Here is a 23,302-nt window from a genome sequence, read left to right on the forward strand (position 1 = left end):
GTCCCCTCGCGGGGCTCGTTTCAGGCTGGGTGGCTCTCTGCGCTCGCCACACTTTATATTCTCAACTCCATGCCGACGTAGATAGTAGGGGTATGAAAAGGTCGCTACGCTCGCCATGCTTCGGGTTGGCGTTAATCGTGGGGTGCCATTCACAATGGGGGGGCATTAATTAATATCCATGACGGGGGCATATACAATGAGAAATGGCCCATATTGGGCCATTTCCCATTGTTTGCTATGTAAAATGTTGTTAATCGCGTCCATCACATCTTGTGCCATTATAATGGCACAAGACCGACGCGATTACAATGTTAAAAATATTTTAACATTGAACCCTATGGCAAAATCGCGTCGGTCGCGCCGCATGCCATGTTAGTGCACGTGACCAACGCGATCAACGCGATTTTGCTGGCAAAATGGACCTGATTTCCATTGCATTAGTCGTGTACCTTAACTTAAGGTACACGATTACTAACGATTGTGGCCGTTCTAGGAAACAAGTACCAAATAATAAACTACAACTCACTGAAAAGCCGTCAATAAGTGTCCAGCCCTGAAAGTGGCAATATTCCCTGAGTAGAGAAGGAGTTACAGACACCTGATATCAACATGGATGGTGCAATGGTTATCTTTGCTGCCTCACAGTATGAGTTCCATGGGTTCAATGCGAACCAGGACTCTATCGAGCTTGCATAGGTTACCTCTTATCACAGCAACTTCCGGAAACATACTGACAGATGAATTGGCATCTGTCAAAAATAATCCCTGGTTTGTACGCACCCACCAACATGACCCCTTTTCTCTGTCGTCCATCCTGGTGACACAGCTAACCATGGGATGCAGGAGGGTCCGCAGGAGCAAGGCAACTATGCTTCTTTGGGAAGCAGACTCCTCCCTTCCGCATCCCAGAATTCCTCAGTTCGTTTTAGGTGCCCACTGGAGTGGGTGTTATGCTGACTGGCTGCAGGCTGCAGCCGTTTTTTAGAATAGCTAAGGTTTTTTTTTTTTATTTTATTAATATTAACTTGGTTTGTTGCAGGTTATAGTGTGAAACTTCCAGAGGAAGTTTATTTACACTGACAGCGCAGCAGAGGCTGACAGAAGCGCGTCCTGTCAGCACTCTTTGGGCCTTATTCTAGTTCACTCTTAGAGGCAAATTCCTTCTCAAATGGACAAAATCATGTGCACTACTGCAGGTGGGGCAGATATAATGTGCAGATAGAATTAGATTTGGGTGGGGGGTTTCTTCAAAGTGAGATCTATATTGCAGTGTAGAAATAAAGCAGTCAGTTATTATCCCTGCACCGAAAAAAAATAGCTCACCCAAGTCTAATTCTATCTGCACCTGTTACATCTGCCCCCTTGCAGTGCACATGGTTTTGTCCATCTGAGAAAGAATTTGCCTCTAAGAGCAAACTAGAATAAGGCCCTTTGTGCTGAGCGACGCTCTCTGCTCTCTCTGCACAGCACTTTGATCTCCACAAAAGGAGGTCTCCGGGGGGGGGGGGGGGGGGGGAACTGGGAGGCTGTAATCTCCCCTTCCCCAAATTCCTGGTGAAAGCTATCACAGGAGCATACCTCCCAACTGTCCCGCTAAACGCGGGAACGTCCCAGTTTTTGGGGACATTCCTGCATCCCTCCCGCGGCCGGCGGTGTCCCGCTGCGGAGGGGGGACAGTTGGGAGTCCCCCCCCAATCTGACAGAATAGACACAGGGCGCATGCGCACAGTGTCTATTCAGAGGCGCAGCGATCGAAAACGGGGGTGCGACCCTCATTTGCATATGCATTGCCATCATTTACATAACCCACACTCCCTTTTTGGGCGCTAGCCGAGCAAGTGTCCCTATTCTTGATAGGGTAAAGTTGGGAGGTATGCAGGCATTACCCCAGACAAGATACCCACAGGACGGGACATTCCCCAGACCGAACACTACAAGCTCCGACTGCAGAGTTTGATGTCCGGTCCAGCAGTCTGGGGTCTTGTCCGGGTCTGGTTTTTACATAGTCCCTAAGAATCCTATTGTTCCTAATACATCTTTGTAGTGAAGCCCATGGCACAAACAAACTCTTGATCACATAGAATATACATCTTAAAGCAACCATTTTGCCAGTGTTTTACGCATGCACATAAGGGAAATAATGCATTGGACTTTCTCCCACATTTTTTTGCGAATAGCTAGGATTATGCCCACCATGCCGTTTTCCCAGAGACCTGGGCGTGATGCCCAGGTCTCTGGGAAAACGGCATGGTGGGCATAGTCCTAGCTATTCGTAAAAAAAAAAAAAAAGGCCTAGCTATTCGTAAAAAAAAGTGACTAGATCTCAGCTCAGAGTCACTGCCGTTGTCGCCCCTGAGGCAATTACTCTGCAAACATGCACTTAAGCTTTGCAGGAGCAAATCTTTAATACATGAAGATGACTGAACATATAAAGTGGTGGTAAACAGCTTCATTAATAATATAGCATGTAGGACATGACTTCATGCGTAAAGTGTTACTACTACAATCACCACAGCAATATGAAGCACTTCATTCATTAGAAGCATCCTCTGCCTAGTAACGGACTGATCCATCTGGTCTCCCAAACTCCCATACACTCTACAGGATGCCAATAAAATATAAAATGATATACTTATAGCTACAGTAAGTCGTCTAATATTATACAATACGATAACAAGACGCTTTTACCGTCTTTTCTTTCTGTACTTTCCCGATGCTCCCCCCCCCGCTCAGTGCCAGTGGTAGGCGCCGTTGCTATGGAGACGCAGTAACATCTCTGCAGCAGGAAGCTCGGTGCTCTGTGTGCGCTGCCGGAGCCGGGACGCCTGCGCTGGTTCTATACCCCTTGAGTGCGGGGTCGGCTGTATCTGTGGGAGCCAGGCAGGTAAAGAGAATATGCAATTTTTTTTTTGTGTTGGGCCATTGTGTAATAATACAGCACTTTGTATATAGCATTAAAGTCCCATACACACTGGGGTGTGAATCGTATTGTTGACCTGACTTAGGTCGACAGCCATTAGGTCAACACCACTGGGTTCGACAGGCAAGTAGGTCAATAGGGTTCTAGGTCGGCATGGGTGAAGGTCGACAGGTGTCTAGGTCGACATGGGTTTAGGTCAACAAATGCGTTAGGTCGACATGGGTTAGGTCGACATCGGTTTTTTCCACTGGTTTTTTTTTTACCCGAATGTCGACACAGTCGACATGGACACAGTTGGAAGTCAACCGCAGCCATTTTTGCACAGGAAGCTCGCAGGTCTGAGATACCATAGAGAACTGCGAGTGCTGAAGAAATCATTCGATGGGCGCCGACTATTGAATGATTTCTCCCCCGCACCCAAGTCTGCGAATGAATGATCATGCATCGCTGTGTATGCCCTGCAGCAAGGCCGTGGTCGCACATGTCGGTATCACCTGCAAGGAAAGCCAGTGCAGTAGATCACGGGGCTTTGCCTATTATAAAAATAGGCAAAGCCCCACTCAGCACGAACGCTCAGCACACAGCATTGCAGTGTGCTGAGCGGGTGTCCCGATATGTGCTGAGGGTTTGTGCTGCAGCACGTCTCTCAGTTAAAAAAGCCAGGTTGCTCTGTGTGTACGGGGCGTAATATTGTCTTGTGTGTAAAGAAATTATCCCTAATGATGCACACTCCCAGCGGTCATTAATGATGTCCTCCGTCGTCTGTGCATGCAACTCATTGACTGCATGTACAGAGTGGGAACAGGATATCATCAACGAACAATATCATGTCGGCTTATACCTAAGGGCTGCAGCCCCCCAGGTAAAATCCGTCATTGTAGTGAAGCCAGATTCAGTCTGTGACTGGTAGTGACTTCCTATTGGATGTTCCCTCCCTCCGGAACGCCTCTCTATGGGCTGCTGAGCAGCAGCCTATAAAATAAAAGGTCTGCTCATGGAGTGAATTGGTACTACTAAGTAAGTCGGTCACCTGTGCTCAAGCTTGAATATCCTTAAAACAACCTGCTTGATGGCAGAGGTTCAGAAGCACTACACTATATTTTTTCTTCTGGGTTTAAACCCAGCAGAGTTAGTGCACATGTATGATCATCAGAACAAACATGTCCTAGTGGCATTGCAGCCCATGGGCTATATTATCGAACAGTTTAGTCTGTAGGCTACAATGGCTAGCCAATTCTGTGTCATACATACCTGTAGGCACATATGGGGCGTGGCCGAGCAGAAAGGTGGGCTGTCTGGGGGTGTAGCATCAGAGTTCAGTCTCTTTGCCCCTGCCTAACTATAGAGTGGTGAGGAAGCAGACACTGTATAGCAGGGGGCAAGGCTATGATCTATGTGTGGCATTAGTTATTGGGGTCAAGTCCTGGAAAGTGTACAGCTTGGTACATTTCATTATTGATCCTTCCCCTTTTACAGTATGAGGAATGCTTTTCCCAAGAAAGGGGTAGCCAACTCCAGTCGTCTATAGGGCTACCAACAGTTAATGTTTTCCAGGTCTCCACACATTGTCACTATGGGGTTTTGTGTGGAATTGGACAAATATGAATTTTTCAATTTTTGAATAAAGCTGTAACATAACAAAATGTGGAAAAAGTGAAGCAATGTGAATACTCCAGATGCATTGTAACATGGAAGTTAGGAACTGAATGGCTAGTACTCGCCACTTCAACTGCATGGTACTCTTCAAGGCTTAGTGTGGTACCCTGCAGTTGGGGTACCCTTTTATTGGACTTTAACTTGTACAGAATCACAAGTGAAGTAATTAGCTCCACCTGTGGCTCTTTTAAAATCTGTCAGTCAGTAATGAGTGCACCTGTGCCCCAGCTAGGTGATCTAGAAAACGTGAACTGTTGGTAGCTCTCGAGGACTGGAGTTGGCTACCACTGGCCTAGGGAATACAGCAGATGTCGCCAATATCTGCTGCATTCACCCTTTAATACTTTCTGGGGATTCTTCATTTCTATGAAAAATGGCAACAACTATTTTTTAAATGTCAAATGTTTTCTTGTTTGTCTATATTTTTAATTTGTTAAATGTTGGGGAATATATTTGAATATTACATACTGTAGGCCTTGTTCAAGTTTGTAAATAAATTAAAAAAAAAATTAGTTTTAAGTGTACTTTTCAAGTTCTTTTAATGATATAGAAAAGAAAGAAAGGATCAAATGGATTTCCACACAGAAAGCATGGCTCATATTTTGGAAAATGAACAGTTCTTCAAAACATCCTAGTAAGTGTTGTGTCAGATACAAACATCTGGTGTTACTGTGGATAGGTTGTGCTCATCATGCTGTGACGTTGGGACTGATTCAGAGATGGATGCTGCTTCGGCTATCCGAAAATATGCTAATGCAGCAGTAGGTGCCTGGCGACAAAGCCGAACAGTGCTGATCTGAGTGCTGGGTCAGATGACACAGCATCAGATTATCAGTGCGACCCTCAGCCGTGCCATCTGCCATCTGAATGGGCTTAAGGTGACTCATAATGGCTGTCATGGTGCCATACCCAAGGACAGTACATCTGCGTTGGGATTTGCAAACATTGGCTTTGTCACTCCCTGTAAACGGGAACGCTAATCGTCACCAACCATTCCTTGACCCAAAATAGCCACCGTCTGTCAATTATTGGGTCGCAGTGTCTGATGAAGCAGGTCCTTATCTGCACATACGCAGAATTGATCCTGCACATGCATACATGCGAAGATGTACAGATGGAGCCAGCCTCCCTCTTGCTGGCGAATCGACAGATTGTCTCCGCTGGCGATCCGCCAGCGGCAAGGGGCTCCATCTGACTGAGACGCGCGTGCGTCTCACATGCACGCACGTCTCAGTTTCCAGGCAACGGGAACCCTGTCCGTCTCCGCTTCAGGGAGACGGACAGGGTTAGGTGGGAGAGCGGGGAGGCGGTGGGGACCCCGGGTGCACGGCCGGCAAGCCGGCGGGGACCTGGGGGAAGCGCAGTCGGAAGGGGACGCGTGCGCATCTCGTGGGCGCGCGAGATGGCGGCTGGCGATTCTTCTGCCATCCCCTGCAAGAGCGAGGCCCGCTCCATCTGTACGTAAACCATCAGTTTGCATCTCTGAATCAAATGGAAACTAAATTGTTCATAGGGACCATTCATTTAAATCAGGCATTCCCAACCCCGGTCCTCAAGGAACACCAACAGTACAGGTTTTAGTGATATCCAGGCTTCAGCACAGATGGTTTAATCAGAATCCCTCAGATACTAATTAAGTCACCTGTGCTGAAGCCTGGATATCTACAAAACCTGCAGTGTTGGTGTGCCTTGAGGACCGTGGTTGGGAATGCCTGATTTTGTCTTTCTGGCAGAAGGTGATGAAGATTTGTTGCATTCATGATATAGTGTTATGGGGTATATCTACTAAGATGAGAGTTGAAGATAGGATGTTGCCCATAGCAACCAATCATATTCTACTTTCTACATCTAGACAATAATAGAATAGAACTCCCATTTACCCAATGGTGATCTGAAACAGCAACTTTCATACCCATGTTACAGGTGGGGATGTCAAAGGGCAGGCTGTTTTGGGAATGCGCACACATGGAAGCCCTGCTTGCACCTCAGTTCCTTGCCCTCGTTCTGCCAGGAATACCATGGCCCTTATTCTGGTCCGTTCGCAGTAGGGCTGCATTCGCTCGGGGACCGATGTTTTTGTGCTGTGCATGTGCATACGCAGGGTGCGTGCACCCATGGTGAACAGAATGTTCGCCGTGTGCACGCACCCAGGACAGCGGACGGGGGGCGGAGAACAGTATGGGGCAGTGTGTGGCCCCATTAGCATATGGGAACACCCAGCATTTCATGGGTGTTCCCATGAGAACACTGGCCGTTCTCCTACTAATAAGGCCTTCCCAGCGTTCCCAGCGTACACGCAAATGTAAGTGACTTTTATATGCATGCACCTTCCACATCTTTCGATGGTCAGCAACCATCGAAAGATATGGGAGGTTACCCCTGCCCTGTGAATGGATGTTATTGTGTAACATCTATTCGCAGGCCCCTGTGAGCGAGTCGCCCTTGCGAATGGGTGGCGCCAGCCAACCATTCACAAGACATGGTTTGGAAGACTTGCAAGGCTGCGAATAAGAATAACCCAGAATAACCCCCCATGTCTCATAACATCTCAGATGCATTAAGACTGCAGATGTCAGTTGAGTGACAGATTGCAGCCATTTGGAGCCAGGTAGGGGAGATTTCCTGCCTTCGCAATAGAGCTGCAGTGACTGGTCTGAGTTACCTCATGGGTAACTCAGTCAGGCCAATTGTGTCACAGGTTATACAGTGCTGCCGCGCTGCGTCCTTGGATAGACTGAAAGTGTAGTCTTAAAGGGTGCCGGACGGCTCCCCGACAGTCGGGATTCCGACAGTCATTCCTCCGACGTCGGAATCCCGACTGCTCCCTTGTGGGGGTCCACGACCCCCATAGAGGGAGAATAAAATAGGTGGCGAGTGCAGCTCACCACCGTGCCCGCAGCGTGGCGAGCGCAGTCGGGATTCCGACATCTGACTAATGACTGTCGGAATCCCGACTGTCGGGCTACTATACCACACCCGTCTTAAAGAGCCTTTTCCTTGCCAGATTTTATAGACCTGAACCGAGCCAAACCAAAACCTGGCCCAGAATTCCAGAGGAGATTCAATACAAAACCAACTCCCAGTACGGATCATCCTGTGGTTCGGAATATAATTTGAAATCTGATTAGATGTTTTTTATAATTTATATCATTATCAATTTTTAAACAAACTAAAAACTGAATCCGAACCGAAACATTTGAGGGTTGAAAAGAGCACATGCAGTCCCTGTTTCATCATTTCATTGACTTGAATGGAGTCAGCCACAATAATTAAAAAGCCTGTATCTGTGTATATGCTGGTTTTAAAAGGATCCGCAATTGTAAAAATGATTGTAAAGGTAACTTAGGGCCCTATTCAGATCTGCTCGCACGGCTGCAAATTCTGCCAGCATTCAATTATGCCACCACCCACTGGCCACAAATCATCGCAGACAATGCGTAGCCCAGAACTGCGATAAAAAATTCTGCTGACTTCACAACCCCTCCCCTAGCAGTCTTATGCACACCAGCATTTTTTCTGTCACTTCCTGCATTTTGTTCCGCATTCCCAATGTTTTTCTTGGTACTCCCATGAAATGGCCGGTTCTCCCCCCACACGCCCACTGCATTCAATCACCCTGCGTACGGCCAACAAACAGAAAAAGTTGCAGGGCTTGATCGCAGCCAGGTGTCGCGTACATACATTGTGGCAACATGCATGCACAGCTCATCGATAATTGGCCTCCGTGCAATTTTGCGGCCGCGCAAACAGGTCTGAATGTGGCTCTTGGTCCGAAATGCTTGACAATATAGTGAACGATTAGACATTTGCTTACATATTCTATACTGTAATGGAAAATCACCTAATCAGATTGGTTGCGCCGGTGAACACTTCATATGTCCGCTGAGAACATCATTGACCTGAGTGCAATAGGCACTGACAGCCTAGTGTAAGGATACATGTATCTGAGCATTAGCAATGCCATAGCAGTTTAAGAGCAATGTAAAGTGCACTTGTCCTAAGAATCTTGGATGGTTTTGATGACATTTGCTCTTGATCAGTCACAACTCTGCATTTAAGTATTGCAGTCATCACATTGAAAATACTTCCCCGAGCGTTTCCAATGTATTGGACTTAGGGGCCCTGAGCTGTGGCAGGAGGCAAAGCACTTATTCTCCACAAAGTAATTGCATTTCTCAAGTACAGTAGCTTTAAAGTACTTTGGCCAAGGGTAATGTTCTAGTAGCCAGGACTTTAATGCGAACAGATCCGAGCACACCAAAGTGGGGAACCATTTAGAGTCAGTTTATTTGATCAGTTCATATGATATTAAACATGACTTCTGGTTATAGATAGTGACCATATTAAGACATCTCTTTTGAGTCCATTGTAGTTGTGAACAAATAGCTGCTTAATTACTGAATTGTAAAATCAATACAGTCAAATCAGACTGATATATTTATATAGCTACTGCAACTACACAGTGGGCCCGATTCACACCTGATGGCACGGCCGCAAATTCAGTTAAGCCACCGTCCTGCTAAAGTGAAATTCTGCCTTGCGAATTAAGGTGATCGCTGTGCAAATGCATGTGTATGGCTGCACATCCTTTACACTGGCCACAACTCATTGCAGGCGTCAGGTAGCCCTGGACTTACACGGCGGTGGAACGGAAAAAAGCATATCCGGCCTGGAGCTGACGTCGCACCCCCCTCCGCTAAAACGCTCAGGCACACCTAGCGGATTCCTGAACACTCACAACGTTTTTCTAGGCACACCTGCGTTTTTCTTAGCACTCTGTTTTCCACCTAGCTGCCTTCTTCCTATCAATCACCTAGAAAAAGTTGCAGGACTTGATAGCGGGATGGCCTCATGCATGTACACTATGGGCCGTACGCATGCACAGATAATTGGACCCTGCTCAAATTCGCAGCCACGTGATCAGGTCTGAATCAGGCCTAGTAGTGTTCAGCTTCTATAGGGCTCAAAGTTGTGGTGGGCCAGGTAATGCTGGCTAGGCCCTGCACCCTTCCCTATGGGCGATGGTATATTGGCAGGGGATCACAAATACACTTGCGTGTGTTTCACTGTGCATGGTCTGGCTCCCTTGACAATACCTACCCTTAGAACCCATAACAAAGTTTGGGGGAGAATAGTCAATGCTTGTTCTTTTCCAAATATGTAATTTTAATTATGGGGTGTCATGTAGATTGTTTTATTTATCATCAGGAATATTTTACTTTGAATGCTGGAGACATCGCTTGCACCCACTAGAAATTTCTGATATCCGATTCATGGGACTTATAGTAACCCATCAGATTACCCCAGGAGCGAATGGCTACCGTTAGTTTCACAAACACTGGGCCGCTCACTCCAAAAGGGGGTTTACACGGGGCTGGAGCAGGGGAACGCCCAGTGTTTTATGGGCATTTCCATGAAAATGTTGGTCATTCCCCTGGGAACGCAGGCGGGCCGATACCTGCTTGGGGAAGGCGGCTGATGTCACATGATGTCAGCACCCGCCTCCTTTTCAGCCACCTCTGTCTGAAATAAACTTCAGTTCAGACTGACATTTATTTCTGAAGTGGAGAAAAATCATTGGCTGGTCGGCGACCATCAGATTATTTAGCTCCCCTTCTGGCCACATGCAAAATGATGTGTCCTCGCTAGGGATACGGGTGGCATGGGGGTACGTGCATTCGGCAGGCGAGTATATGCAGCCTAGCGCACATTTCTTATCTGCATACTGTCCCATAGACACCGTACATTGACTGCCAATGGTTATATAAACTTTATAAGAGAAACATAGATTTCATATGAACTGGATTTATATATGAATTATTAATTTCAGTTAAATGGAAAATTGACATCACATATTACATGTAATGGTTTTGTGTTGTATTAAAGCCAAGAGCCGGAAGAAGGCATGAAGCCCTTTCCCAGCACAGGACGACCTTCCTGGGAGGATGTGAAGCTTGGCAAGCTGACATATGATAACGGCTTATTGGTGACACACGTCAATCAGACCCAGGACCTGCTGGTAAATCTTATAAGTGCAGCTGTGTTTGTTAGACAGCATGAAAGAGATTGACATAACATATACTGTGTTGTCTTACTGTTTCTATTAGCAATAATATGTATAACACATAAGGATAAGTTAATAGTCCTCACTTGCAAATCTAGAAAGGGACAGCGTTTCACCCAAATGTAGGACTTTCTGAGAATATAATGCTGGCGTTTGGACAGATTGGGTGCAGTGCTTATTTTTCCCGGTTAAGTGTGTTTATTGTTGGTAGATGTGTATTCACAATTGGTGGCGTGAAATTGGTAAACCTAACAAAATGGTCTACATTTGTGTCTTCATCTTTTTGTTTTAGCAATGGAAATGATCAGTGCTTGGGTTCTGGGCATTCTAAGCACCTCCCCTTGCAGAAGCGGAACTACCGCTGATGCAGCAGGTGCAGTGCACAAGGGCCCCTGAGGACTAAGGGGCCCACTGCTGCCCCTGTAACCCTCATGATGTCACCCACTGTTTTCCCTGTCACACTCTGCCTCCAACCTGCTTCTTCCTGCTCATTTTGTGAACTTGGGTTGGGGTGAAAGAGGGGGTCCCAAATTATAATTTTGCACCCGGACCCACAAGCCACAAGTCCGCCGCTGTCCCCCTGGTGGTAACCTCTCATTGCTCCCACCCTGGAGTATACTTAGTATAGGACATGGACGGCCTCTTTTGTTCTTAGGAATTCAGGGCCTGATTCTGGTTTGCTGATTCGGGGCCTGATTCATGAACCCTATTTCATGTTTATCCAATGATTCCTACCCCTGTATATCTAGCCCTCATATGCTAAGATGCTTGGCAGGAGTGAGCCGCCAGGTCCCATGTGATTCTGCTGGTGTCGGGCATCTTTTTATGACGAGATCGCAATGTAGATCTTAGATGAGTCAGAGGACTGTGCTGATTGATTTGATGTGTGACACTTGAATATTGTGTGAGACAGTTATACACACACACACACACACAGGTACAATCTGCATGAGATTTTGACTATATAGTCAAAAACTCATTGGGATCACATGCAGATCGCATGGGTTTTTAACCCTTGCAATCCCGATGCATGTTCACGCAAAAAAGTCTTGGCCGCAATGACTATATAGTGTAGATCTGCACTATATAGTCATAGTTGTATGCAGATCACATGCATGCTGTGCAATGCGATCCCGATGCGATCTGATCGTGTCGGGATTTCATTGCACGGGACTCGAACCGTGTGTACACAACATAAGTCTGTATACGGACCAGAATGGAACTTGTATTGAAAAAAAGCTGTGGCTATTACATTGTAGCACTTGGTACACCAATTCAGAGACTCAGTCGAACACAGATGCCACATTTTAGGTTGATCGGTTTGGTCTGCTGGTGCGTCCTAGACCATTTTCAGCAGAGGAGACACCTGATACTAGCAGAGTCTGACAGGACCTGATACTAGCAGAGTCTGACAGGACCTGGTAAGAGGGTCTGTTTGGAGTGACTATAGAAATGATGTACGAGGATACATCTGTAATTAAGCTTATTGGAAACATCCAATTACTAATTAAGAGGGGTGTCCTAAGGCATCCGAAGGATTTCCAAACATTTGTAACATAAAACGGGGGTTTTCTTGTCTTTTGCACTGCTATAAGAAAAAAGACACATTCATTTCAATAGCAATTCATTTCTTACCTGCCAATGAATAGAAATAGCCTTGTGACTGCAGGAAAGATCTCACACCATGGGGTTATTAAAAAATTGTGCTCAGGAATTAGTGTTCCCTCTAGGATTTTGTGCGGGCAGGGCGCCGTCACAGCTTTGGGCGGTCCCGGGCCGGTGACGTCACAAAAGGGGCGTGCCCGGCCCGCAATGTCATGAAAGGGGGTGGGCCCGGCCACCGCCGTCACCAAAGGCCCTGCCGGAGTGCTGCCGGGGAAGCGCCGGGTGCTGGGCTTCCCCGTGCGGTGTATCGGGCAGACACCAGGCTGTTTTAGCGGGGCGCTGCTAGAGGGGCAGGGCGCATTTTGCCCTTTAAAAATCGGGCAGGGTGCAGCGCCCTGCTAAAACAGCCTAGCGGGAACACTAGGAATGAGCATGCCTCTTCCATATCTCCCAATGTTATCATATTTGAAGGTAGAACTGGAAAACTCATGTCGTCCTTTTGACTGTCGACCTTCCCATTGTCGATCTTATGCTTGTGTCAACCTTCCGACCCTGTCAACCTTAGCCATGTTGACCTATTTCAGATGTCTACCTAAGGCCTATCGACCATCAGTGAACGACCCAATGCATGTCAACCTTCGTGCTAGGCAGAAAAACCTCCTTAGAGCTTAATGTCCATACACACTGGGTGATTTTGCCCAGCATGTATGGATAACGATGATGGCGACTATCCATAGCAGGACGTTATGGAAAGCCGTCCACCCTGTCACTCATCTGCTGATAATACCAGCAGATGAACGGCCGACCCATCGATGATGCGGGAGTGCGCTTCACCGCTCATCGTTGCCCCATACACACTGGGCAGCTTTGGAGCTGAAAGCAGCTTAAACGAGTAAACTGAGCTGCTTTCAGCTCAAAGTCGCCCAGTGTGTATGGGGCTTTAGAGTCAGGGTTGGTTTCTTCATATTATACTGGTACTCATGAGCGACTGATCATGGGTACCAGTACAATATGAAGAAAGTGAAAGGATTGCACCAGAGCATGGCAGAGTTTTCATTCTGCGTGCTCCATAGTTGCTGACTTTGGGGTTCTCTCCCGTGGAGAGCGGCAGTCCTGGGGTAGCTGCAGCAAGTGTGGCACTGTGAATCAGAAGACAGACTTTGCAGCAGAAGACAGAGACACAGTAACTCAATTCACAGTGTTATCTCGACCTCACCCACTTCCCTGAAGATCTGGACAGAATGCAGGAACATTGACTACTCTTCCAGGATCCTGGGAGAGCTCCCCGAAATTTGGGAGTCTCTTGGACATACTTTGAGAGTAGGTAAGTATGGACCTACCTGATGTGTCAAGTGTTTCCGACACCTCTTGTTTTATGCCATTGTATGTAATTTGTCATCACCCCTCTTGTTATACAGGACTGCGTAATACAATATGTCAGTGCTTTATAAATAAAAGATAATAATCACTATGTAAGCTCAGAACAGCTTACAATGAAAGAATATATAACAGTGGTATCCTAACACTTCCTATAGTAGCACCACAATGAATGAAACAGAATAATTGCTTTGGTTATATAGGATCTGTGCTGTGATGTGAGATAATTGGACAGCCTGGGACATTTGTAGGGCGGCCAAGAGATGACATTTGAAGGATAGTGTAATAAAGATCTAAATGATCTGTGCATTGGGAATACTGAGTGCAGCTCCGCCAACAAGAAAAGGAGACAAGTGTGGAAAATTGTCAATTCTAGATCTATGTGATAATTAAACCAGGATTTTGATGACTTCCAGGAAACTGGCTGTATTCCATTGGGATAGCCTTAGCTGCTGATGGGGTTGGAATGTTGTTATATGGCAACTATGGGTTAAATAGGACTGCCATAAATGAGATGAATGTGCTCAATAAAAATACAAGTGTTTCACTGTGGTATCTGTAACAAAGACGGCTGAACCCAGGATATTACACTGAAAAAAAAAGCTTATTTTTTTTTCTATAAAGTTTTGTCTAATTATGGGCAATACACACAATTCTGGCTGATCTGCCCGATATCAATGGAACGGGCAGAAAATTGTAGCATGTATGTGGCCAACTGATATGAAAATATAATCCAGCACGTCCTCCCAAAGCAATATTTTCTAAGGTAAAAATCAGCTGCATTGGGCAGTGTACTCCCTACTGCGGCTGCCTGCGGACATTTCCCCTATCCCTTTACATTATGATTATTATTATTATTCATACTTGCCTACTTTTGAAATCTAGTTTCAGGGAGATTATAACTGGTAATAGAATTAAGCAATGCGCCCCATTGAGGAGGCGTGTATTGCTCCTCCCAAAGGGCGTGTCTAGTTCCATATATGGAGAGATTGTGAAAAGAGATTGTGAACGTGGCACCTAGAAGCGTGGGTGTGTACTGCTACATCTGAGAGGAATCTTTTAAAATGACTTATATCCAAATGTAGATGAGCCCCAAAGCAGTTAGTAAGAGCTACTACACTTGGTATAGTGCTGGGAAATGGCGCTGATGATTCAATGTAAATGTATCTATCTCTCATTTCTTTTTTTTCCCAAATGTAACAGTGTAATGTGGGCTAGGTGACATGAGGGAGATTGCTAGACTAATGAGGGAGAGAGGGAGATTGCTGCTATTTCAGGGAGTCTCCTGCAGAATGCAAGAGGGTAGGCAACTATGTTATTATTATTATTATTATTATTATTATTATTATTATTATTATTATTATTAACAGTTTCTTATATAAAACAGCAAATTCTGTTGCACTTTACAGTTGGAAAAAACAGTGATAAAAACAAAACTGGGTAATGACAGACACACCTAAAAGTAGGAAGGCCCAGCTCGCAAACTTAATATCTAGGGAAATAGGCATTGATACAAAAGGATAGATGTACTCTGTTGTGTAATGGTCCAGCCAGATTGCAAATTTTGTTGTCTAGGGGTCAGGAGGTGAAAGTGAAGAGAGAAAAAATATATGAGAATATGTGTGTACTGTATAGTGAGAATGTCATTGAATCAGAAATTTTATGAAGGTTAACTAGGGAGCGTGCGAATGCTGGGGACTGATCAGATTGGCTTCCGGCCAATGGAATGCATGCCTGCACTTCCATTCCACCGGCCGAAAGTGACCCCAATCTTTTGAACGGTGTTTGTGTATATATATATATATATATAATTTTAAGATATTGTAATTTATGGTTCAAAACTCAGCCTTTAATCTATTTATATATTGTTACATCATTGTTTCTGCAGGAAAATCCTTCCCCCCCCCCCCCCCCCTCGCATGCTGATTTCCCCGCACACATGAGAATGGATGTTTAGCATCCATTCACAGCCTTGCGTGCGTGGGCGAAATCATTCGATGGTTGCCGACCAACGAATGATTCTACAGCGCTCGCAGACCTAAAACACCTCTCTGGTGTCTTAGATCTGCGGCATCCCTGTACAGGAAGAGGGCGGGCAGCTGGCATCAGCTGCCCCCCCCACCCATGTCACGGCCACATTAGCATGGGAACGCCCATTTCACGGGGACGCCTATGAAACGCAGAGCCTTCCCATTCCCATGGTCGCTACCCCTAGCCGCCACCTGCCAGCACTGCTAGGTGCGAAATGGCTGGGGAATAAGCTATTCGCCATGCCCACTCGCACAAAGTGGCTGCACATGTGCAAAAAGTTTCTGCGCATGAGCAGTTGCTAGACATCATATCCCAGTGCGAACACGGGAGTGAAGCAATTAGAATGAGGGCCAATGTGTATTGTAGTATATTTCAGAAAGGAACCTGAAAAGATCTGCCTATGAATAGGAGGTAATGTCATGTACATGGCCAAATATTAACTCAATGTTTTGTTGTTCCCCCTGACAACCAGAGACTGGCAAATTCTGAATATGGGCAGAAGGATACACAGTCCTCGGAAGAATGGATTCACCGTAACGGAGTAGAGGCTAGACACCTCACCATACAGGACTTACTCAAACTGGGGCGTATCATCATGTGAGTGAGCTCTGAACGCGCAATGTTTTCTGCAGTAATACGCCTCTAAAGCTGGGTACACATTGGATGATGTGTAACCAGTGGAATATCGGGAGCGACAGGGCCCAGCGGGGTAACTGGCATTGGCAAGTGTGTACACATATGCCAATGCCATGTGTGATGAGCAATGGCGGGGTGGGTGTCTCTTGCTAGCAATATCTTCTACCATCCTGCATGTACAGATGACAGAGAACATCACTAATGACCTGGGGGAGTGCGTATCGTTAATAAGTAAGAATCATAACTTTCTTGGTATTTAGTGATTACAGAAGAGCCTCCATCAGATGAGAGGAAACTGTGACTGTTCCCTGCTCCCACATCTCAAATGCAATGTACAGGTTACACTGGACACATACAAGCTGATGGGCAGGTGACAGCTACATCTTCTCATTGCCTCTGTGTAACTGGGCACATCACCTCCCCAGCTGATTGCCTGTTTACAATCATATCGCTGTTATTATTTACTGATCTGGGACTGAGTCCAGTTTGTACTGGAAGCAAAGACGGTATTGCTCTTAATGTAAAAAAAGAGGCGTTCAGGTAAAATGTACTGATATACTATATGCACATGGATATAGCTACAACAATATGGAAGCATATTGAAATGTCCCCATTTTTCCCCCCAAGGAAATCTTCAAAAAATACCTCAAAACAGATTGAATTTACTGCTGAAACCATACATGAGTTTTCAATCAAAATACATGAGTAAGTACATAACTTTATGATTGACTGTACAAATTGTAATATTTACAAATATATATATATATTGCGAATGGTTTTATCCTGTGTGCACGGCAGAAAACATATTTGCAGCCATGCACAGGGGCGGGGGGAGACTGTGGCAGCCGCAATTACCTGATCACTGGGCTCCGAACGTTCGCAGCCTAGCGATCAGGTCTGAATCGGGCCCATCATCATGAACCATTATAAGATGAAATGTGCTTGGAGATAGCCAGTGACCATAAATGCATATACATGATTAGAAAAAAGACTCTGATAGGCTATAACATTTAAAGAATGCTACATTGGTTTTAAGGGGCTCATATTTTCAAAGAAAACACCCCCCAACATTCTGCCACCATTATCACCAACCGGAACCATTGACACAAGGCAGGCTGGCTCCACCGGCTCGTGTTGTTTAGGCCATATTCTGCCCCTACCATTTTGCAAGTTATCACACATATTCTGAGAATCAGACCACTGGGATTGATATGAAATGCCGGTGGTCGGAATCCCGGTGTTCGAAATCCCGACCGCCGAAATCCTGACAAGGGGGGGGGGCGTGGATCGCCCCTCCTTGCGGGCTCGCTGCGCTCGCCACGCAGCGAGCCCGGTGCCTCGCTATGCTCGGCACTCTAATTTATTCTCAATCTGTGGGTGTCGTGGACACCCACAGAGGGAGAAAGTGTCGGGATTTCGGCGGTCGGGATTCCGGATTTAGAATGCCGGGATTTGAACTGCATCCCAGACCACTGGATGTCTTTTTTTTAACCCTTACCCCTCATTTGTCAGAATGGGAGCAAGGTAAGAATGGTAGCCGGGGGAAGAATGGGGGGGAATGGGGGCCAGCCAGAGCAATTGGTGGGATGGGGCAGAGTTTGTCATACTAGAAATAATAATGAAAGAGTAGGAGACCTCAGGACCTTCAGCCCAGAAAATTGATTGCATTTCTGGACTAGTGTTTGCTTGTGCAAAGGGTAATCACAAGTGATTGAAGGGTGAGTACTGAGCTGTTGTAGCATATTTCTGTGAGAGTATTATGTAGTGATGGACATTTTCCAGATGTGGAACCCTGAGGTTCCTCTTTACAGATCTAGCAGTGACTACTGGCAATGCCTCCTCGCCCTCATCTCTGTCACCTCTTCTTTATAATGTTCTTTATTCCCTAGCCTGTGGCATCATTAGATTTTTACACTTGTTAATATACGATTTACCTGGAGTAAATTATATCAATCTAAATCTGAACCTATTATAAATGTCTACAATTAACATTTCCCAGCATTGCTTGTATAGCTTACTAAGGTGAGACTTCTATTGGAGATGAGATATTGCGTATAGCAACCAATCAGAATCTACTTATTTATTAAGCACCTTCTAGATAATACATTGAATCGATTGGTTGCCCATAGCAACATCCCAGGCCAAGGGCCTTATTCTGCTTCATTCGCTCAGATGCGAATTCGCAAGGGGGCCCGATGTTGTGCGTATGCGCAGCTGCATTTCTGCGCACGTGCATACGCTGGGAGCGTGCAAACTCGTTGCTTAATCTGCTGATTGCACGCTACCTGCCTTGCGAGCGGGGGGTGGAGAGGAGCATGGGGTGCTGGCCATGGGCAAAAGCATATGCATACATCCAGCATTTCATGGGCGTTCCCTCAAACGCTGGCCGTACATATAGAAATACGGTTGTGACGCATGTGCGGTGGCAGCCAGCTGACATAACTGGATGTCAGTTGCTCACCCATATTACTGCATTTCTTTGTTCATATGTACGAGCAGACCATTATTATGGTCGGCAACCATCAAAAGATGGGGGAGGTTCCCACTGGCATGCGAATTGTTATTTATGTAAAACATCCATTCTTGTGCCAGATGAACAAACCCTGCGTGCGAATGGGTGGCGCCAGTACCACCATTCGTCGGGCGGGTTCTGGATGACTCGCAAGGGTGCAAATTTGCGCCCGAGCGAGTGAACCAGAATAAGGCCCCAAATGTAATAGGGTGTGAAAATCTGAAAGTGAGAGATTTTGGGAGAATTTTCCCATTTTTTTTAAAAGCGGCAATCATTTAAATGGCAAAATCAACCTGGATTTACATTGTAAATGATTACCGCTTTAAAAAAATTGGCAAAATCTCTCACTTTCTGATTCTCACATCTTCTCATCATCTTCAACTAAAGTTCCATCTTAGTAAACAAACCATCAAGTGTCTGATTCCTCAGTACTGTCCACAGAATATTCTGCTGAGTTTTGTACATGTTGTGTATTGTAGGGCCATTGAACATTACCATAACAGAGTTCGCTGGCTGATGGAAGGCAGCAGGAAGGTAATTGCCCTGTTATAGATGTGATACCTGACTGAACAGGATTGTTGCTGGATTGTTTGAGACATGCAAACGTGGTTATAAATTAGGGCAGTGGTTCCCAAACCTTTTTGAACCACAGCACCCTAGAGTATCAAAATATTTTTCACAGCACACCTCGGTAAAAAGTTTCTTGTTGAGAAATTTAGAAAAAATCTTAAATTAAGTAAATTGTGCTTCTATGTCATCCTTAGGATCAATTATGTAGTGAGGAACCAAATTTTCTTTATTGCCCACATATTTCATGATTGGCAGCCACCAACTCTGGTTTTGCCTATTGCTTTGCCCATAAATATTATGAATTTTTCCTAGAACATCAATCTAAGTGTCCCGAGGTACCCCAGGGTGCAGTTTGGGAACCACTGAATTAGGGAATATTGGCCCTCATTCAGATTCAGTCGCTCGCATGCACATTCGCAAGCATTACAAGATTAATACACATGCACGCATCCGGCATAATCACGCCTATTGTGGTTGGAAAATCATTCATTCGAAAATACAACAAAAGGGGAGTGGACTGATTCTATACAGCCCCTCTTGGCACAGAAGATCACATGACAATCTTCTTGCATTAGGAATCCGGATATATTTTGCTGAACATGGGTATTAAGGGGTAATTCAGACCTGCTCACTAGGCTGTGTATATTCGCTGCCTAGTGAGCAGGTAAACGCCGCCCCTCTGAATACCCACCCTGCCCAAATCACTACGATGCAAGCTGGTGTGTACGCTTTCACATCCGCTCTCATGCGTCTGCACAAAGGAGAAATCATTCGATGGTTATGGTGATTTCTCCTCTGTTCATAAAGAAGAGTAAGCATATACTTACTTTTCTGATGGCCGCTTCCCGACGAATTTGGGGCAGATGCTGATGTCATGTCATGTCATTCGCCCACCCCAAGCAGGCAGGGGCACGCCCGCATTCTGATGGGCTAGGCCACCATTTTTGAGGGCACGTCTGTGAAACGCTGGGTACCCACCCCGGAACGCCCCCTGCCTGTCAATCAGGCAGCAAGCACCCCGGGAAAATGAAAAATGAGCTGAATGTGCTCGCTGAGGGGGTTTATACATGCGCAGACCCCTACCAATGGGGACAAGGCTGCATTTGGACCTGTGCGAACAGCTCTGAATCGGCCCCTTAGTTGACACACAGTGTGACTCGGATGAACAGACATACTTTGCAGATTGATTTGATATAGGACACTGATATGTTCATGTGCGACTGAGTCTTCTGTACATGAAATGCATGTAGCAGCTTTTTCCAGAACAAGTTCTGTTCCGCTCCGTGTCCAGACTCCGTCACGCACAATAAACAAGTGTCATATATGAATTTAATATTCTTGTGCTTCCTTGCTACATTGCCTGACCTAAGCAGAGTTGCACTGGATCTGGCGGCTCACTCACGTCAGGCATCTCGCACTGCATGGTGTATTGAGGGCAGATGTATGAGGTCACATCATTGTGTTGATGTGCAGTGATGCAGTTTTGATTTATTTTTGAGACAAACGCACCTCCCAGTCCTGACATTTCTCTTTTAGGGGGTTATTCTGATTTAATTGCTCCTCCGCGAGTTTGCATGGGGGAGTGATGTTTAGCGCATGTGCATTTATGCAAATGCGCAGATATGTGCAGATACTTGGTGTGAGTGGGCACGGCGTACTGCCTGTTCGCCATCCCGTTTGCACGTAGCAGTGCAGGTGGGGGTCATGAGGCGGCGGCAAGGGGTCACGCCCATGTAAATGCGCCAGTGACGTGGGTTCGGTGGGGCGGGCAGCTGACGTCAGTGGATGTCAGCTGCCCGCCTGCTTTCCAGACAGGGTGCCCGCAGACCCAAGACACCACAGAGGTGTCTTAGGTCTGCGAGCGCTTGCAAAGTCATTCGATGGTTGCCGACCATCGAATGATTTTGTCCTCGCACACAAGCCTGTGAATGGATGCATATGTAAAACATCATTTGCATGCGTGCGGGGATATTCGGTGGGCAAGGGGGGTGGCCGGTAGTGCAGGCGGCGTTTAATCCACACAAAAGCTGCAAAATTCGCAGCTTTGCGTGTGGACCAGAATAATGGGGGTTATTCTAGTCCATTCTTTCTGACAAAATCCTTCTTAGATGGACAAAACCATGTGCACTGCAGGTGGGGCAGATGTTACATGTGCAGAGAGAATTAGATTTGGGTGGGGTTTTTCTTCAAAGTGAGATCTATATTGAAGTGTAAAATCATGCAGTCAGTATTTTCCCTGCACAGAAACAAAATAACTCACCCAAATCTAATTCTCTCTGCACATGTTACATCTGCCCCCCTGCAGTGCACATGGTTTTGTCCATCTAAGAAGGATTTTGTCAGAAAGAATGAACTAGAATAAACCCCAATGTCCTTTGTGTGAAGGAAGAGTTAAGCGAGAGCAGTCAGTGAGAGCACATGTGAGCAATTGTCTACTAACCCAGTGGTAATTTCTATTAATGACATGTAGACAGCTCCCAATGCTACCTGCCTGAATGACTGATATAATGGTGGTAATAAAATTAAAGGCTGCTGCAGCTGTCATTAACCACTACGCACCCTACACCAAACTGTAGATTTAAGCTGTTAGCAGTAAAGAAGGGGAGGATAGAATTTGGTAGTACACAGGAGCGAAGGGCTCTGGGCATGTGCCCTGCCTGCCTGCCCTGCATTTTCCTGCACAGTGCTGATCATAGGCTGTAATTAGGCAGAATATGTCCCTGACCCAGAGAAGATTGTATTTACTATATATTTCCTTATTGAATTATTGTTTGATGAATTATCCATGAAAAGCACAGTCTTCATTATATATTGCAGATGTTTGGCCTTGTGAAAGGAGAAAATGTAGGGCTGCTGATCGATTCATCGCATCTGAACTGTGGTCCAAGGAGAATGGATTTCTTAAGAGGCCTCCTGGTAATTAATTGACATATTTGTCCATGTAAACTAATCATTGGGCTGATGTAAGTGTAGCAAATTGACTTAATAATTAGCTGACTGTTTTGTTTATAGATTACCGCAATATGCTCAATAAGTGAGATCCAAAAATAATAGATTCAATTTTGTGTGCAAATATATTTGTACCAACAATAACAGGCATTGCATGGAATCACAGACTGCAGTAATGCAAGAAACTATAGTAAAAATAAAAAAAATAAAAAACCAGAGCATAGCTGTTTTATTGTATGCCGAGACCAAACGTAATATTTTATAAACATTATATAGCAAAACTACAGTATAAGCTGTGTTTTTTATATTGCACCACCAAGCCAGTGGCATATCTATAATGGTGCAGTGGGTCTTATTCTGGTTTCATCGCTCCCCCACGAGTTCGCATGGGGGTGCAAGGATTTGTGTCTGTGCATGCGCATTTATGTGCATATTCAGACACTGGGTGCAAGCTGGCATGGCAAACTGCTGTTCGCACGTAGCAGTGCTGGCGGGGACAAGCTGCACCCATGGGAACTCCCATGCAAACGCTGGGTGTTCCCATGCAAATGACGCTGTGGTGCGGGGAGGGGGCCAGGCAGCTTATGTCACTGGATGTTAGCTGCCCGCCCTCTTCTCGTCCTGGGAACATGCAAATTTAAGAAATCAGAGAGTGTCTTAGTTTTGCGTGCACCTTCGAAACCATTCGATGGTCGGCGACCATCAAATGATTTGGCCCCCGCAACCAAAGCTGCGAATGGATTTTTATGCAAATCATCCATTCGCAGCCATGGGGGGAAGAACAAGGTCCCATGTGCACAGTGCACATTGAGTCCCAGGGGGCCCACACTGTACACAATGCAGCCATTTTGGTAATACTTACCCTTCGGAGTCCAGCGGCAGCGCTAGGAGTGTTGCAGAAATCACCGGAAAAATGGCACGATGGCCATTTTTCCTGTGATCTGTGCATACGCAGTAGAGTCTGAGTGCTCATTCGCAGTAG

General features: G+C 45.9%; 1 protein-coding gene across 2 annotated transcripts in view; it reads left to right on the forward strand.

The window, feature by feature from the left end:
- Positions 1–2,425: 2,425 nt before the first annotated feature.
- VWA3A (von Willebrand factor A domain containing 3A) overlaps positions 2,426–23,302 on the forward strand; it is an 82,887-nt gene continuing 62,010 nt past the window's right edge. The window contains exons 1-7 of one of the 2 annotated variants that reach the window (XM_083153264.1): positions 2,426–2,884; positions 5,127–5,210; positions 10,463–10,595; positions 16,126–16,250; positions 16,917–16,994; positions 19,281–19,335; positions 22,189–22,287. In XM_083153264.1, the coding sequence (XP_083009390.1) occupies positions 5,146–5,210; positions 10,463–10,595; positions 16,126–16,250; positions 16,917–16,994; positions 19,281–19,335; positions 22,189–22,287 (555 nt within the window). In that variant the 5' untranslated portion in view covers positions 2,426–2,884; positions 5,127–5,145. The remainder of the gene's footprint in view (positions 2,885–5,126; positions 5,211–10,462; positions 10,596–16,125; positions 16,251–16,916; positions 16,995–19,280; positions 19,336–22,188; positions 22,288–23,302) is intronic. The other variant, XM_083153265.1, reaches the window with a different exon arrangement.

The sequence above is a fragment of the Crinia signifera genome, chromosome 7 (genome assembly GCF_055691185.1).
Source record: "Crinia signifera chromosome 7, ASM5569118v1, whole genome shotgun sequence".
Lineage (NCBI taxonomy): Eukaryota > Metazoa > Chordata > Amphibia > Anura > Myobatrachidae > Crinia > Crinia signifera.